The following is a 17,821-nucleotide window of genomic DNA, read 5'->3' on the forward strand; positions in this document are numbered from 1 at the left end:
AGATGTTTTCAAGCTGAAAAGAAGTAAGTTCAGATAGAAACTCAAATCTCTAGGAAAGAACAAAGAACAATGGAAATGTAAATAGTTACATAAATAGGCAAAACTGATTTTTCCCTTAATTTATTTAAAACACATGACTGTTTTGAACAAAAATTTATAACATGGTCTTGGGGACTTTAAAATATATGTGTGTGTCATACATATATTTCTATATATAAAGCAACCAGTCATAAAAAAGTGAGAGATTTGATTGTAAGACTTCTACACATTGTAAGAAGTTGTACAACTTAGAATTTTACAACTTTTAAGTAGATGGCAAAAATTTTACAATGTATATTGTAATCACAGTAAAAATACAATGAGGTAGAGTTAAAAAGCCAATAGATAAATTAAAATGGAATTTAATATGTTAAAAATTAATATAACCTAAAACAAGGCAAGAAAAGAAAGAATAGAGATACTGAAAACAGAGGAGTGTGTACTTAGTCACTCAGTCATGTCCGACTCTTTGCGACCTCATAGACTGTAGCCCACCAGGTTCCTCAGTCTGTGGGATTCTCCAGGTAACAATACTGGAGTGGGATGCCATGCCCTCCTCCAGGGGATCTTGGAGGAGGGACTGAACCCAGGTCTTCTGCATTGCAGGCATATTCTTTACCATCTGAGCCACCAAGGAAGCCCTCCCAAAAACAGAGGGGATAAATATTTAAAAAGGCTTCCCAGGTGGCACTAGTTGGTGATAAAGAACCCGCCTGCCAATGCAGGAGATGTAAGAGATACAAGTTCAATCTCTGGGTCAAGAAGTTCCCTGGAAAAGGGCATGGCAACCCACTCCAGTATTCTTGCTTAGAGAATTCCATGGACAGGGAAGCCTGGCCAGCTACAGTTCATGGGGTCACAAAGAACTGTATATGACTGAAGCAACTCAGCATGTATGCAAACATAAAAAAGCATAAGATGATAAACCTACACTGAACCATATCAATAATTACACTAAATATTGTCTAAACACTTGAGTGAAAAAGCAGATGTTGTCAGAGTGGATAATAAAGCAAGATCCAATTATATGCTATCTATAAGAGATGCCCCTTAAATATAAAGACTCAAACAGGTTGAAAATAAATGAAGGAAAAAGATGTGCCACACAGTCAGCATAGGAAGAATGCAATGATCATATTGATATCAGATTAAGTAGACATCTAGAAAAATAGTCTTACCAGAGATAAACAGTAATATTTCATAGTGGTAAAAGTGTTGATTCAGGAAGACATAACAGTCATAAATGTAAATACTTAATAACAAAGTCTTAAAATACATGACACAAAATTTGACTAAAGGAAGGATTCTACAGATTTTAATAATCCTCTCTCAGAAATTGATAGAATGAATATCTGGACAAAATGTCAGTCAAGGCATAGACAATCTGAATACTACCAACCACTTTGTCCTAACTGATATTTACAGAATGCTATATCAGATGACTACAGGATACATGTTCTTCCATATACACCATATGTTATATACCATAACACATGAGTCAATAAATTTAAAATGACTGAAATCATCCAGATATATCCAGACATACATACACACATTTATCACTACACTTTCTCTCTGGGTTTGTCCCTACCCACTTGAAGCATCTATTGATATTAACACATGGTACTGTCCCAAAGCAGAGAGGAGGCTGAAGGTCAATATTGATAGAATAAGAATTCTGATTGTAAGAACTGATGGCAGATACAAAAACTTTGGATAAGCTTGCAATTTCTCTAAACAGAATGTTATAAATTCCTATGTATATCAACCACTACTCAAACGAGATCATGGAGAAAATATAGTAACATTCTCACAACTTTCTGTTGAAGCATCTACCCTGTCTTTTACAGAATTCCTCATAGAAGCCTAAAGCTCTGATCCAACAAACAACCTGCCCCACAAAAACGTTCTAATCAACATTACACAGTAACCTGGTAGTTGAGACCATCCCAGGCTTCTCTCAACTGCAACTGATCTTTATTCAGGTCATCTACATCCCTTTTTATTGTCAGGACATCCAAAAAGCGTTCTTTTTCTTTGTTGAATGACTCCAAAAAGGACAGCAGGCTCTACAATTAGAAGAGTAAAGACTGAAATGTTTAAACCAGTTTATAAAACGTAATTTGCTATTTGAAGGTCTATAGCTGTAAATTATATTTAAATTTTTACTTAGAAAACACTAAAATTCCCTAAGTCGAGGATTCTGTCACCCATCCATTTTCTTTCTTCAGTGCACGCTCACGATCTGGGCTCCCTTACAGTGACATAAGTCATAGCTTTTGCCTCTACTGGAGTAAGGCAGCAAGGCCACCCAGCTCTAGAGGACAAATCATAATAACCCATGAAAAATGTAAGTTTCTCCTCCCTAAATATGTGTTCACAACAAAATAAGAATGAGTGGAAATAAGAATTATATGACAGCAGTCAAGTATAAATGGTTTTTGAAGTGTCCATGATTTACTGAGCTTCAGTCAATTCTTCCCAAGTCATTTGACATGGACTTTAGAAAATACTTTGTCTTTGCCTTCAAAAACTTAATAAATAAATCTTTTGTTGTCTTGCATTTGTGTGAAATACTGGTGTTTCAGTCATCAACTGCATAAATACTATTCAAAAGATTACCCATAAATTTTGGCCATGTTTCTAATTAAATTTTGTGTTCAAACTGAGGGATAATTAAATTCTTTCTAAAAATAACCTCACAGTCTTTCATTTAGGAAACCTGAATCTGTGGTACTTTAGTAAATCAAAGAGAGAGCAAGATACTTTCTGTGGACACTGAGCACCTTGTTGAAAAAAACCCTAAGGCCAGAGCTCAGAGGCAGGAAGCATGAGAAGCCCACACAGTTCAGACAGAAGGAAGATGAGATCCCTTCCTGTGGTGGTGGCTCCAAACCAAAAGAAAGGGGAGGCCAGCAAGTCATACAATCCACAGAAAGGCTGGACTGGATGCATCCAACTCTCTCCCGTAACCAATGTGGGGATAAAGACCTAGAGGTGCTCATGCTGTGTAGACCCGTCAGAGTATCCTCTTTAGGATGGTGACCAGGTGGGGAGCACAGCCTGCGCAGACTGGATTCTGAAAACAGACCTGTGGGCCCTTCATTCACGCTGGCTCCTGTTAAGTCTCTTTCAAGATGGCACAGGGAATAACTGCTTACCCTGGAGAAGCACCAGGACACCAAGAGAGCTACAGCTTTAAAGCTAGACTTCATTCAAATCCCACCTCTTCCTTACAGAATCTATGTAACTTTAGGAAAATCCCTTGGTCCTCCTAAGTCTTAGCTTCATCTGTAAAACTGAAATAACAATACCATACTCTGAAAGATGTTATAACATGCAAAATGCTTGTCAGCAAGGTGCCTGATATGTAGCAAATGTTCAATATATGGTGATAATATCAGTTGTTATTACTCCCCAAAGGACATGCTGGCTGAAATCCTGTACTGTACTTCTGGGATGGCTCCATTTCTGATTTCCTAATCTTTTTTTCCTTCAAATTCTTTCTGAAAAGCATATTTCTGCTCTAGACCAGGGATTGGAAAACCTGTACTGTAAGAGGCAAGATAGCAAACATCTTGGGCTTTGTGTCTTGGGCCATACAGTCTCTGCTGTTACTATTCAACAATGCGATGAGAATGAGGTCACAAACAATACTTTAAATGGGCATGGCTCGTATACAGTGTATATTATAATATAATATATTCAATAACAGTGTATTTGTAAAAACAGGTGGTAGGGTCAAGAGACCAGTTTGCCAGTTTCCACACTGAAACCTTACTACTCAAAGTTCTTTAAGGATCAGTAGAATCAGCACCATCTGGGAACTTGTGAGAAATGCAGAGAGTCTGAGGCCCCATCCCAAAACTACTGATTTAGAACCTGCACTTTGACAAGATTTCCCAGAGTCTCTGTCCCTAGAACTCAGCATTAAAACTTGGGTGTTAATTTGGTATTTAAATAATTAGCTCTGAAAGACTGTTTTTCTAAAATCATCCTACTCTTCCCTAAGAGTAAACCACAAAAAAATTGCTGTTTAAAGTCATACTTACTTCATACGTTTTACAGTAGGTCTCATTTTCTGAATCCGCTAGCATTTTCTGTACCTTCTTCTCTTGTAGAGCTAACCAGACCATAGCATCTTTCACCTTTCCCTGTAATTCACACACACCCATACACACACATTTAAAATTCTATCCTAAATAGACTTTGTGATTTTTTTTTTAACAACAAAATTAACAACTTCAAACATCAGTGAAATAGTGTAATCACTACACACCAGTGACTCACTATGTCAAAGAAGGATTTTGCTTGCTCATGTAGCACCTTAAATTTTAAAATGGATTGAAACTAGAATCTGAACATAACGTGCTAAAAGAACAGGGCAGTCAAGCTCTTAGCTTTTGGCTTATTCACTTCCATCATTCTTCAATTTTAGAGAATGTTATTCTAAATCATTTATTTATAACAGGCATTTCAGAATTTTGCTTTCCAATAAACCTAAACATGGGTAACTCAAGAAATGTTTACATCTACTAAATAAATGACAAAACATATTTTGAACAATTTAAAGATGCTACAAATAGCACTATTAAAGGCTTTGGTTAAGCTATCCTATGGAAATGAGCAACCTTTAGATTCTCGTTTAGGTGGTAAGCTTGCACACATTTAGAAGCAAAGTTTACTGCTGGGGAATAAAGCAAAAGAAATTACATCTTACTTCTAGTCTCCTTTAACCTTCATTTACTTTTTCCTTCCTACTAAGGAAGAGTTTTTCTATATATTTTTGCATCTGATTTCATGGACAGTTGAATTTTTTAGTTTTTATTAAGAAAATTAATTAGAAAAAAGAAGCTACTCAGCAGGTCAGAAATAAATGAAGTGCATTACAAGCCCAAGTCTCAGCTTGAGTTTCTCTTCCAGAGTCAGCAACAATCTGGCTTGGTGCCTCAAACATAACAGTTGGGAAAACATAGTCCTAAATTGGTCAAACAAAATGCAGTAATACGACTGCATGCTTACATGTCTGAGGAAGTAGCTTACATTTAAAAATAATATTGGAAAATCATTTTACTAAATTGATGGCACTCATTTATCCGTATAGAAGCAGGCTGTTTATTTTCAGCTCAGTAATTTTTATGAAATTTCCACCCACAATACTTTGTGTAACTAACTGAAAGTCAAAGGAAAAAACTGTAAAAATCTGATGGAAATTCAGGAGTGTCTCAACAAACAAGGATTAAGAGTGGAACACAATGATTCCATTTATATGAAGCTAAAGAACAGATAAACTGGAAATATGCTAAAATTAGACTGTGATGATGGTACACAACTTTGTAAACATACTAAAACCACTGAATTGTACATTTTAAATGATTTAATTTTATGGTATGGGAACTGTATCTCAATAAAGATGCTAAAAATTACAATAGATAAAAGTCTGATATCTCTAAAATATTTTTAAAGCCTTCTATAAGTTGTCCTATACAGTAACTATCTAAATGTTGTCTTAGGTAATTCAGCAAACTTTAATAAATTATTGCTTTTAACTTTAAAAAAAAATAAGCAAAACTAATCTACACTGAAAGAAACTGGAGGGCTGGTTGCTTACAGTAGAGGAGTACAGACAGAGAGGCACAATGAAACATCTGGGTAACAGAAATGTTTTACATCATGATTAAAGTATGACATATGGTGCATGCATTTGTCAAAGCTCACTGAACTGTACACTTAAGGTCTGTGTGCGAATTATGCCTCTATGCTAAAAATTAAACCATTAGTAGGGTACAACAAAAATGAGCTTGGTTTGTACTTATAAAGACATACCTGGGCTTCATCTCCAGACCCAGGTGCCTTCTTTGAATACTGCAGAAACTGTGCCACATAGGTCATGATCGACTTTTCATCAGGATTAACAACATCCACGTCTGCAAAATACACCACAGTATCAATCAGCTATAGGTGTGATTTACTGTAATACTCAAGAACAGTATTGAAACGAACTTGAAATGAATCAAAGCAGTCAACCAATCATGCAATCTCTGCACACTCACCCTTGCTCCAAGACTATGCAGTAGTTAAGAGTTTAGATCTAGAGTCAAATGGAGCTGTGTTGAATCCTGGCAGGAGTACATGCACAGCCTTGGTTTCCTAATAATAAAAAAGTCACTGGGCATGTTGTATGTATGAAGACATAAGTAGTCAGGGAGGGTGGAAAGGAAAAGGAAAGCCTTCCTCTTTCTGGTGACACAATGCAGAAACTCCTCCAGGTTTGTAAGAATGGGCCAGTCTTTGTGTTCTACTGAAATTGTCCATGGTGAAATAAATTTGGAAAATGTTGATTTACACAAATTTAAAGTATTGTAAATTAATTAAAGGGCAGAACATCTCCAGGCCTATAATAAATTAATTTGCAAAATCAAAAGAAAAGATTGTAATACATTACAGGCAAAATGAACACGTAACTTGGGGATGTCTTTAGCTATATCCAGTGAAGATATTGACAAGAAAATCTATGTTTATTAATTCCATTAAATTCAATTTAAAAAATATTTACAGAGCATCAGCAAATGCAGGTCACAAGCATGATATGTAAGGCTCAGACTTTGCTCATAGGGACTGTCTCATCCCTCCATTCAGCAAGTAGGTGCTAGACTCCTGAGTAGATGCTAGATGCCTTAAGACATTATTTGCCCCTCAAGGAGTTTGCAGTTAGGAGAAAAACAAACAAATACAACAAACTATGCATGCTTTAGGAAACATGTTTCCCAGTGACTGCTTTAAGTTACCTGAGAGAAGAAGTGAAACTAATCTATATCCAAATAATGAAATTAAAGACAGTAAGCACATAAAAAGAATCAATAAAAAGGTAGGAGTGGGGTTTCAATAAAGAAAGGATCCCTAAGAATTATTTTATCTTTTATTGGAAAAAATAGAAATATCAAGAGATAAAACAATTATATCACCTTAACTGGATACTTTAAAATATTTTCATTGGATAAGAAGGTACGCATAGTGAATAAAAGTATTAACAAGATTGTGTCAAAAGATAATTCCCTTATTCAAATATGATTTGGGTATTTGGTCTCCATAAATAATCATGATGTACTTCACATTTTTGATCTATTATTTAAACTATATAAAATGAATTATAGGAAATCATTTATACAGCAGAAATTTGTTTTGATTAAATTGTTTATTCCTCTAGTTGTATGGTTATTTTCACAAACTAGAAAAGAGAAAATAGCTAACACTAGTAATAAAGACTTAGCAAACATAAGGAGAGAAGCAGTTAAAAAACAGAAATAGGAAACACAGCAAAGCATGGGGGAAAATGAAGAAATTTTTAAAAGATAATGAAAAGTCAATAAGGTAAGACAAAAGATTAAAAAACAAAAAGAAGTAAGAAAAATAAAGGAGGGAAGAAAAAACAAGAAGATGGGTGAAGGTCAAATAAGAAGGATTATTAACAAGCAACAAGAAATCAGACTAATAACAAACCTAACATTCTAGAAATATGGAACCATTAGCCTAACTTAGGAATATCAGCTAATTTAACTTCTACAAAAACAACCAAGTTTCAAAAAAGTAAGAATCAGTAGCAGAGAGCATACACAGCACCCAGACCTCAGTTTCCAATGACCCTTCTCCAATGAAAGGAATCAGGGCTCCTTGGAGGAATGACTGATCCCGGGACTACAGAAGGAGTACAGAAGATGAGCCTGGAGCGTCTCGCAGTGCCAGAGTAAGGAACTGCCCAAGAATGGAATTTTTTCTAATCAGAGCAATAAAATAAAGTAGTATTGAGTCTACAGTGACATCAATAGTTGGATAAGTAATTAAATGAAGAAGAATAGGCAACTTTTCTGTGAGGAATTCCAAATAATTTATGTAGCCAACCTGCCCTCAAGGAGAGTGAGCATGTCTCCTGAGTGTGGGCTGTGCCTAGTGATGTCCCTCCACAGAGGACAGTATGGGATAAGGAAAACCAAGAGTAACTTCACAGTGGAGAAAACTCACAAATGCTACCTCAGACAGATCAAGGTCAACGCCAACAGTGCTGTAGAGCTGACAGTCTGAGAAGAAGCATAACACAAATTCCAGTAGAGAGGCATCCAGCAAAATATCTGAACCGTAATCCTCAAAACGATCAAGTTATCAAAAACAAAACAAAAAAAGGTCTGAGAAATCATCACAGTCAAGAGGAGCTCAAGGAGATATGATGACTCGATGGAACGTACTCTGACAGGATCCCTAAGAGAAAAAGGGCATTGGGGGAAAACTAAGAGAAGGTGGGCAGAGTACTGCCTTTATTATAACAATACTGACTCATTAATTGTAACTAACGTACTGTACTAAGATATTAACAATAGGGAAAGCAGGATGTGGGTATACAGGAACTTATTGTACTACCCTCCCAATTTTCCTGTATATCTAAAACTGTTCCTAAAAATAAAGTATATCAAAAAGTAAAAAAGAAATATCAATAAATGTTGCAACATAATATGGGTGAACTTTGAACATTATGCAAATTTAAAGAAGTCAGTCACAGAGCAGTTCTCCTGGTTCCTTACCTAGCTGCTCCCCATCCAGGCAACCTTCCCCCCAAAATTATTGCTTTGTCAGCAAAATAAAATATAGAAAGCCAGTCACAAAAGGCCAGGTATTTGTATGATTCCATTCATGTGAATTTCCAGAATTGGCAAATCTACAGGGACAAAAAGTAGATTAGTGGTTGCCTAGGGCCAGTACTCTTGCCTGGAAAATCCCATGGACGGAGGAGCCTGGTGGGCTGCAGTCCATGGGGTCGCTGAGGGTCGGACACGACTGAGTGACTTCACGTTCACTTCTCACTTTCACGCATTGGAGAAGGAAACGGCAACCCACTCCAGTACTCTTGCCTGGAGAATCCCAGGGACGGCAGAGCCCGGTGGGCTGCCGTCTATGGGGTCACACAGAGTCGGACACGGCTGAAGCGACTTAGCAGCAGCAGCAGGGCTATAAGTTGGGGGAGGCATGGTTGGCAGGGTTGGGAGGTTGCAGGAAATGGCAAGGGACTACTAATGGGCTCCCTGTGTTTATTTAGGGGGTGCCAAAAATGTTCTAAATTTGATTGTAATAATGGTTGCAAATTTTTGAGAATATACTAAAAACCATTCAATTGTAGAGTCAAATGGGTACACCGTATGGTATATGAATATATCCTAATAAGGCTATTTAAAACCAGAAAGGTTAAGTGACAAAGACACAGTCAACTCAGTCAGTGATGTGCTTATACCAGCTTGAGCAAGCTGGTCATTAAATTGTTAAACACAACATTAAAAATTATATAAATGTACAATTACATAAATCATATTAAAACAAGGGCAATAAATACTCAAACCTCATCAGGACTCAACTATTTCTTTGCATTTTACTTATCCACACTCCTGGGGCTATGCTTATAGCATCTGTAAGATAGAAATAATACACAATGATATACTCCTGTGCATCTTTTCCCAATGTGTTCAGTGACCTCACATCGGTGGCAAAATTTATACCACAGAAAATCAGCAAATGAGGGCTTGATTTGCTGTTTCCTTGAGTGCTAAGAGGGCTACCCTGGTGACTCAGATGGTAAAGAACCTGCCTGCAATGAGAGAGACTCAGGTTCAATCCCTAGGTTGGGAAGATCCCCTGTAAAAGGGAATGGCTAACCACTCCAGTATTCTTGCCTGGAGAATTCCACGGACAGTGGAGCCTGGTAGGCTACAGTCCATGGGATCACAAAGAGTTAGACACGACTGAGAGACTAACACTTTTTGAGTGCTAAGAAAGAGATGGAGAAATTGTTAATAATGCAGGTTAATCTTAAAAGTATGTCCTGTCTATAGCTGTAAAACTGTGTCTGTAATAAAACTCAAATTCTTCCAGTATTCTTTCAGCAAAAATTCATTCACATCACTGAAGAACAAGTGAAGTTCTGACATGCCTCTTTGCTGTTCCACTTACTCATTAATGCAAAGGAAGTTATCCACCCACACTGGTGTCAGAACTATACCAGTTCAGCAACTGCAACCAGAGATTGGCTACAGATGGATATAAGATTTTGGCAAAAATCAACAAAGGCATCTGGGGACTATATGGAAGTTCTAATAAAGTGCATCATATATTTTTATTTGTAAACTGTGCTATACATCCTTTAAACATGTATACACATACACACACATACGTACACACCTGTTTCAGAGAGCCTCATATTAAACACTGACCTATACACCCCTGTTGTTGAGTCGATACTAGAATTTGTATCTCTTGACCTGTTAGTTCTTTGTAACTTTTACCACACACTGTTTTTATGACCTTCCTGGTGTTTTATTTGTTTGTTTAATAAATAAATAAGCTGTGGCTACATTATGAAGGTGGCCCTGGTGGGAAAGAACCCTCTTGCCAATGCAGGAGACATAAGGTTTGATCCCTAGGTCAAGAAGATCCCCTGGAGGAGGGCTTGGCAATCCAGTCCAGTATTCTTGCCTGAAGAATGCCATGGACAGAGGAGCCTGGTGGGTTACGTCCATAGGGCCACAAACAGTCAGACACAACTGAAGCAACTTAGCATGCACATTAGGAAACAATGCAATCCAAAGTAGAGTGCTTTTCCAGAAGTGAATTTTTTAAATCTCAATTTCATGAAGTTAAATATAACCTGATAATTGTATCTTTGAATATAGCCAGTATTTAGGATTTTGCTACTGTTTTTAACAATCCAACAAAACTGAGCAGTCAGTGTCAAAGCTGGGCCAGCCACAGAGCAAGAAACAGAGAAAGTAGTTTCTGTCCTCACAGAGGTCCAGCTTTAATTAGGGAGAGGGAATAGGAAAAGGGAGGTACATAGACAATAGACAGCTCAAGTGAAAAGTGTCAGTCACTCAGTTATCTCTGACTCTTTGTGATCCCATGGACTGTAGCCCACCAGGCTCCACTGTCCATGGAATTCTCCATGCAAGAATACTGGAGTGGGTTGCCATGCCCTTCTCCAGGGGATCTTCCCGACCCAGGGATTGAACCCTGGTTTCTCGCGTTGCAGGCAGACTCTTTACCATCTGAGCCACCTAGACAACTCAAAGTAATATCTCACTTGAGAAAAGATATTTTAGAAAAAAATAGAAAAGAATTTTAGAAAAAGAATTATCAAATCAAGGAGCACACAATACAGAACACAATAAAAGAAAATTAAGACAAAGACTCACATTATTCCGCAAAACAGCATCATTTGCTTTCAGCTATGACATCATCCCTGCAAGTACTAAGTTTAGGTAATAGGTAGAAATTCTTAATTTCATGAAATTTAATAAAGAGTTTAAAGTTAAGCCCTCCAGGACTTAAATATCATGCTGTTATGTTTGCTCATATGTGGAGACTATTTTCAAATCCTCTTCACACTGGACATTGTTTCAAAAAGAAAGAAGCTTCTTTACCTTCCGGTTCCAGCATTTTGGGGATTTTTAATTCTCGTTCTGCAATTCTGAAGGCCTCGTTCAGATTGTCTCTGTTGGATCTGTGCTTCACACTCTTCATGTCAATCAGGTCTGGTCGCAAGGCATGAATGACAGCCAGAAAAGCCATCCCATTTCTCCAGCTTGACTTAAAATCTGTCACATTGACAGATTCATACCTATCACAAAAGAATAAAAACATTAAAAATACTATTTAAAAGACTATATCAAAGTACCTCCACTCTGTTCATCAGGACTTAAATTTCAGCAAATCAAATTATGTCAGTCAACCTAGAAAAGTATTTTATTTTAATCAGAAGATCAAATTAAAGTCAAATGCCAAGTTTGATGAGGCTCAGGAAACTACAAAACATTGGTTCTCAAAGTGTGGCCCCTGGCCCAGCAGTAATGGCATCACTTGGACTGCAGGTAGAAATTCTCAGGCCCAACCCCAGGTCTACCTGAATCATACTCTGGAAGTGGGCCTGAAATCTGTCTTTAAAAGTCCTTCACATGACAGTGATACTCAAATTTAATGCTCTTCATTAACAATCTGTTGGCTTGAATAAGTTTGGATCTCTCCAAACCATTAAGTTCTTTTTACTGGAAGAAATAATTTTATTTCTCATTGGAAAAAATTAAACAATATTTTGTGCCAAGTCAGTGGTCAGTAGTTCACTGGATAGATGACTGCCTTTGTCTCTCCTCTGCTTAGAACTGATTATGAAAGAATGGATAAACAAAATGTAGCATGTTCATTGGAGAAGGCAATGGCAAGCCACTCCAGTACTCTCGCCTGGAAAATCCCATGGATGGACGAGCCTGGTGGGCTGCAGTCCGTGGGGTCGCTAGGGGTCGAACACGACTGAGCGACTTCACTTTCACTTTTCACTTTCACACATTGGAGAAGGAAATGGCAACCCACTCCAGTGTTCTTGCCTGGAGAATCCCAGGGATGGGGGAGCCTGGTGGGCTTCCGTCTATGGGATCACACAGAATTGGACACGACTGAAGTGACTTAGCAGCAGCAGCATGTTCATACAATGAAATATTTAGTCCAAAAAGTAACAAAATTCTGACACATGCTATAACATGGATGAAACTTAGTGATATGATACTGAATGAAATAAGCCAGTTACAGAAGGAAAACTACTACATGATTCCACTCATATAAGGAAACTTGCAGAATGAAATTCATTGATAAAGAAAGTAGACCTCTGGTGGCCAGAGGCTGAAAGGAAGGTGGGGTTGGGAGGTGTTAAACAGTTACAGAGCTTTAGTTTTGCAAGATGAAAAAAGTTCTGCAGACAGTTAGCAGTGATGGTTACACAGCTGTGAATGTACTTAATGTCACTGAACTGTACCCTTAAAAATTGTTAAAGTGGTAAATTTTGTTATGCATATTTTATCACAATAAAAAATTATTTGAAAAAACATCATAGTTTGTATTATATTTAGAATAATATCGCTCACTCTGGCCCACAAGGCCTTACAAGCTTTGGCTCCTCCTGACCTCCCCCGCCTTTCTCTCTCTCTGTTCTTACAATGCTGCAATGTGGTTGGACCACACTGACTCCATTTGTCAGCTCCAGTTAAGGCCTGAAGTCCCATCCCCTCTTCGCTCTACATGACTGGGCTTGGCCTGCTCACGAGGAATGTGCCCAAGCCAGATAAGTTCCCCATCAACTTTTCCTCTTGCCTTCATCTGATATGAAAACTGGAAGAACGCCTTTTGCTGACATAGATGCTTAATGGTCAAGACCCCAGGGAAAGGAAAAAACTCCCGGTTCCTTTTGGTGCAGACATACCTCTCCCTTCATAATTGATTCTGTTTTTTAGCTTTGGCCCCTTTAAATCCCCCTGTACCCCTTTTGGGGGCATGGAGTGCCTCTGGATCCCTGTCTGCCTGATCCTGCCTGTAAGTGACCCACAATAAACTTCATAATTGCACTTTATGGAGTTGCCCACTTCGTTCTTCAGTCTTAAAAGTTCCCTTTCAGTTCAGAGGATATTTTTCAGTATCTCCACCTTCCAACACATAGCAAAACCAGCCTCATTCCTGTTTCCCAATAGCCCTTTTAATCCTTCTGCCTGGACACTTTCTCCCCAGTCTTCATCTACTTCAAGCCATCTCTTCAAGTCTCAGCTCAAAGGTCTCCTCAGAAAGGCACTCTGTGATCACCTCAGATAAAGGAAATCCTCTTCCTACCCCTGACATTTTCAACCATAAGTCCTTTCTAACTTTATTGCCAACTATACTGTGAACACATATAAGGTTAAAATTAAGAGAATACACAGTCAACTAAAATGGTCTTGACTTTAAAAAACTCCTAGCATGGTGAAACTTTTAAAAATCTAAATCCACCTTCCAGATGCATAAGGGAATTGTGCCTAAAGAAAAGGATATTTGAAGACTACTTCATTTGTATACCATGATGCTAAAGCTACAATACTTTGGCCACCTCATGCGATGAGTTCACTCACAGGAAAAGACTCTGATGCTAGGAAAGGTTGGGGGCGGGAGGAGAAGGGGACGACAGAGAATGAGATGGCTGGATGGCATCACCGACTCTGTGGACATGAGTTTGAGTGAACTCCGGGAGTTGGTGATGGACAGGGAGGCCTGGCGTGCTGTGATTCATGGGGTCACGGAGAGTCGGACAGGACTGAGCGACTGAACTGAACTGAACTGAATGGGCCACCTATACATGGGCATGGGAGTGAGATAAGTTACTCAGGTGATACCACCTTCTGATCTTTAAAACCAAGAGTGGCCGAGCTTGCAGACATCTACATGTGAAAAATTCAATGTGAGAGGAAGGAGAGAGCGAGCATTTTCTTCTTATGAGAGGGAATATTTCAGGTAGCTCTTACACCTATTTGGCCAGATTTTCAGACCTGGAGGTCAGTAAGGTTATGTTGGTGGGTATAGCTGCCCTGTGTGTCTCCCCTGGTCACAGCAAGCTACTTACGAGGCACACTGCTCCTGAGCCCACTGGAGAAGAGCCTTCTTTGCAGACATCCGCCATCTTTCTTGGACTTTGGAGCATTTCTTAGCTGGAGGACTTGAGGTAGGAGAGGAGTCAACTGCACTCACACTGTCCGGGGAAGGCTGACTATAATTGCCAGGAAGAGTCCGGGCAAGCTCCTCAATCTAAGGAAGACATAATAATTGTTAATGTGTATGGAATCATAAATTCTCAGCATTGAGATAAAACCTTCAGCCCAAAACAAGATCTAAAAAGTATCATTTAACAGTAAGTTTACTTGAGGTAAAATGAGCACTGCACAAGTTCTGGAACAATGGCATTTGGCATCTGGGGCTACACTCTGGTTTTCTTTCAGTGGACTTCTGTCGCTGCTGCCATCACTCAGGTGTGGTATTCCACACCGAGGGTAGGCATCTATTCACGCCCCCACCATGCTTACAGAGCACTTCACTGGTGCTCAACGTAAGTCATCAAAACTCAACTGAGTTTAAAGGAGCTAGTCAAGAAAATTTCCGGAGAGATTGGGTCAATTAAAATGCATCCTTGATTATAAACCATTAAAAAACAAATACACATACAGGAAAAAATAATCAAACACATGGAGATGTTAAGTTTCAAGAGAGAAAAAAAATCGCTCTGACGTATATGAAAAATAACCTCATCGATCATTTCAGAAATCTAATTATATATAGCAAGAGGACAGTGTTTTCACTTGTAATGCAGGCACAAGTTTTTAAAAGATAACAGTCAGTGATGAATATTCATATATTACTGGAAACACATAAATTGATTCAGATTTCTTGGATGGCAATATGATAATACCTACAGAAAATGTTAAAAGACATCCAGAAACAGGGGTGTTATTGAAAGATGTACACTTTTTTCAATGATTGCAGATTTCCCAAATAACCATTAATAGTAGGTGTGACCAACACAATGAACAAACCTCATCTGGTTTACAAACCGCCTTGCACCTAAAATGGCACCCAGTGCATGTATATGTATATAAATATATTTATGCAAATATAGACTATTTACCAAAATTGACATGCTGAGCCATAAAGCAAGACACAGAAATTTTGAAGGACTGAAATAATTCAGATTATATTTTCTGACCATACTGAAATTAAACTAGAAATTAGTGAAGATATGAAAAAAAAACTTCAAATATTTGGAAATTAAGTCATAGATTGTTATAGAACCCATCAGTCAAATGAGAAATCATAATGAAAAATTTAAAATCTTTTGAACAGAAAAAAAATGAAAATATTGTATTCAAGGATTAAACGATGCATTATTTAAGAGATGTCAACTTTTTCCAAATGATTTTATACTTTAATCAATTCTCATTAAAATTCCAGTAGGTTGTATGTATAGATTAACAATAAGCTTACCCAATGGTATATCTCAATAACATCCCAATAAAAATAATTATATGGAAATACAAAGAGCAGAGAAGCCAAGGTAATCTTGATAAACAAGTAGGACAACACACTATCAGATATCAAGACTGAATGTACAGCTAAAGAAATTAATCTAGTATAGACTTGGTGCAAGGATAAATAATGGGACAGAACAATCTGAAAATGGAGCCATACCTACATGACTACTTGACTCATGAAGGTGATACTATAGCGTAGTAGGAAAATGATGGTCTCTTCAATTAATGTTGGACACATGGACACGTGAAGCAGGAGAAAGGGGAGGGTTGGATGAACTGGGAGAGTAGCACTAGCAATATATACAACGCCATGTGTAAAACAGATAGCTGTGGAAAGCTGCTGTATAGCACAGGGAGCTCAGCTCAGTGCTCTGTGATGACCTAGAGGGCTGGGAGGGAGGGAGGGAGGCTCAAGAAGGAGGGGCATACTTTTGACTGATTCGTGATGTTGTACAGCAGAAACCAACACATTGTAAAGCAATTTTCCTCCAACTGAAAAAAAAGAGAAAAGCACAGAAAGTGCAGACACTTGCTATATCAGCAAACAGAAGACAAAAAGTGCTCTGGAAATGAGAAACTTATTCTGCACACAATTGCTTAAAAGTTGCCTAGTAATTATACTAGATGCATTTAGTATCTTTCAAGATCCTATGTAAAGGGACATTTTTTCTTCCTTATATATCCTAATTATTGGGAAAATGTGATATTTGTTCATTCCCCTGCAAAAAGTATCCATTTCTGTAAGTTAAGATTTTTAATGCTTACCAATGTCCTTGGTAATCCCTAACTCAGTCAAGTTCTCAGTAAAGCAAGGGGAAAAAAAAATTATTGTTGGGTCAACTGGATAGCCATATGGAAAAAATAAATCTTGAATGCTTTAACATAACATATTTACCCAAATCAACTTATTCTTCTTTTTAACTCTGTATTGAAGTATATTTGATTTACAATGTTGTATTAGTTTCAGGTGTACAGACAACTCAATTCATTCTTGAAAGACTGCAGACCTAAATGTGACATGTGAAATAATTAAGTTTTTAGAGATGTGTTGTCCAACATGATAGCCACTAGCCACATGTGACTATTTAATTAAAATTTTTTTAAATTTAATTCCTCAGACATATTAGCCACACTCTAAGTGTTCAATTATGGGGTCACACAGAGTCGGACATGACTGAAGTGACTTAGCAGCAGCAGCAGCTAGAATCTATTGTTCCGTACAGTACAAGTATAGAACATTCCCATTATTGCAGAAAGTTCTACTGGAAAGAACTAGAAAGTAAGAGAACATCTCCATGATATTGGCAACAGGAAATAATTCTTTAAAAGACATAAAAAGTACTAGCCACCAGAAAAAAAAAAAGAAGCTGATAAATTTGAACTACATTAAAATTATGATTGCCTGTTAATTAAAGGATTGAGAAGGCAAGTCACAGAGTCAGAGAAGATATTTGCAATTTATATATATATACCCAACAAAGGACTTGGATCCAGAATATATTTTAAAACTTCTATAAATCATTACACATAGCAGAATAGCTAAAATAAATGTTTGTTGTTTTTTTTTTAATGTCAAGTATTAGTGAGAATTGGCACAAAGAACTCTCAAACTCTGATAATAGTGCAAATCACAAAAAAGTTCAAAAAACTGTTGGGCAGTGATCTACTAAAGCTAGAGATCATATGCCCTACAGTCTAGCAGTTACAGTCGTAGATAAATATGCAACAGAAATGAGGCCACCAAAGGCACCAAATGGCACATATAAGAACGTTCTTAGCAGCTTTATCTGTAACAACTTAAAACTAGCAACAAAAGAAATGTCAGTCAACAGCAGAATGGTAAATAAGTTCTAGTATATTCATGCACTGGTGTATTC

General features: G+C 37.6%; 1 protein-coding gene across 6 annotated transcripts in view; it reads right to left on the reverse strand.

Annotated features, from left to right (window-relative positions):
* The window catches only part of SYNE2 (spectrin repeat containing nuclear envelope protein 2), a 330,412-nt gene that overhangs the window by 229,847 nt on the left and 82,744 nt on the right, over nucleotides 1–17,821 (reverse strand). For all 6 annotated transcript variants that reach the window (XM_055435962.2, XM_055435961.2, XM_055435957.2 and 3 more), the window contains exons 7-11: nucleotides 14,486–14,667; nucleotides 11,496–11,692; nucleotides 5,866–5,966; nucleotides 4,092–4,193; nucleotides 1,971–2,108 (exon numbers count right to left, since the gene is read on the reverse strand). In XM_055435962.2, the coding sequence (XP_055291937.2) occupies nucleotides 1,971–2,108; nucleotides 4,092–4,193; nucleotides 5,866–5,966; nucleotides 11,496–11,692; nucleotides 14,486–14,667 (720 nt within the window). The remainder of the gene's footprint in view (nucleotides 1–1,970; nucleotides 2,109–4,091; nucleotides 4,194–5,865; nucleotides 5,967–11,495; nucleotides 11,693–14,485; nucleotides 14,668–17,821) is intronic.

This window comes from Moschus berezovskii, chromosome 9 (assembly GCF_049115385.1).
Source record: "Moschus berezovskii isolate FMDL1 chromosome 9, NW_MosBer_1.0, whole genome shotgun sequence".
Classification (NCBI taxonomy): domain Eukaryota; kingdom Metazoa; phylum Chordata; class Mammalia; order Artiodactyla; family Moschidae; genus Moschus; species Moschus berezovskii.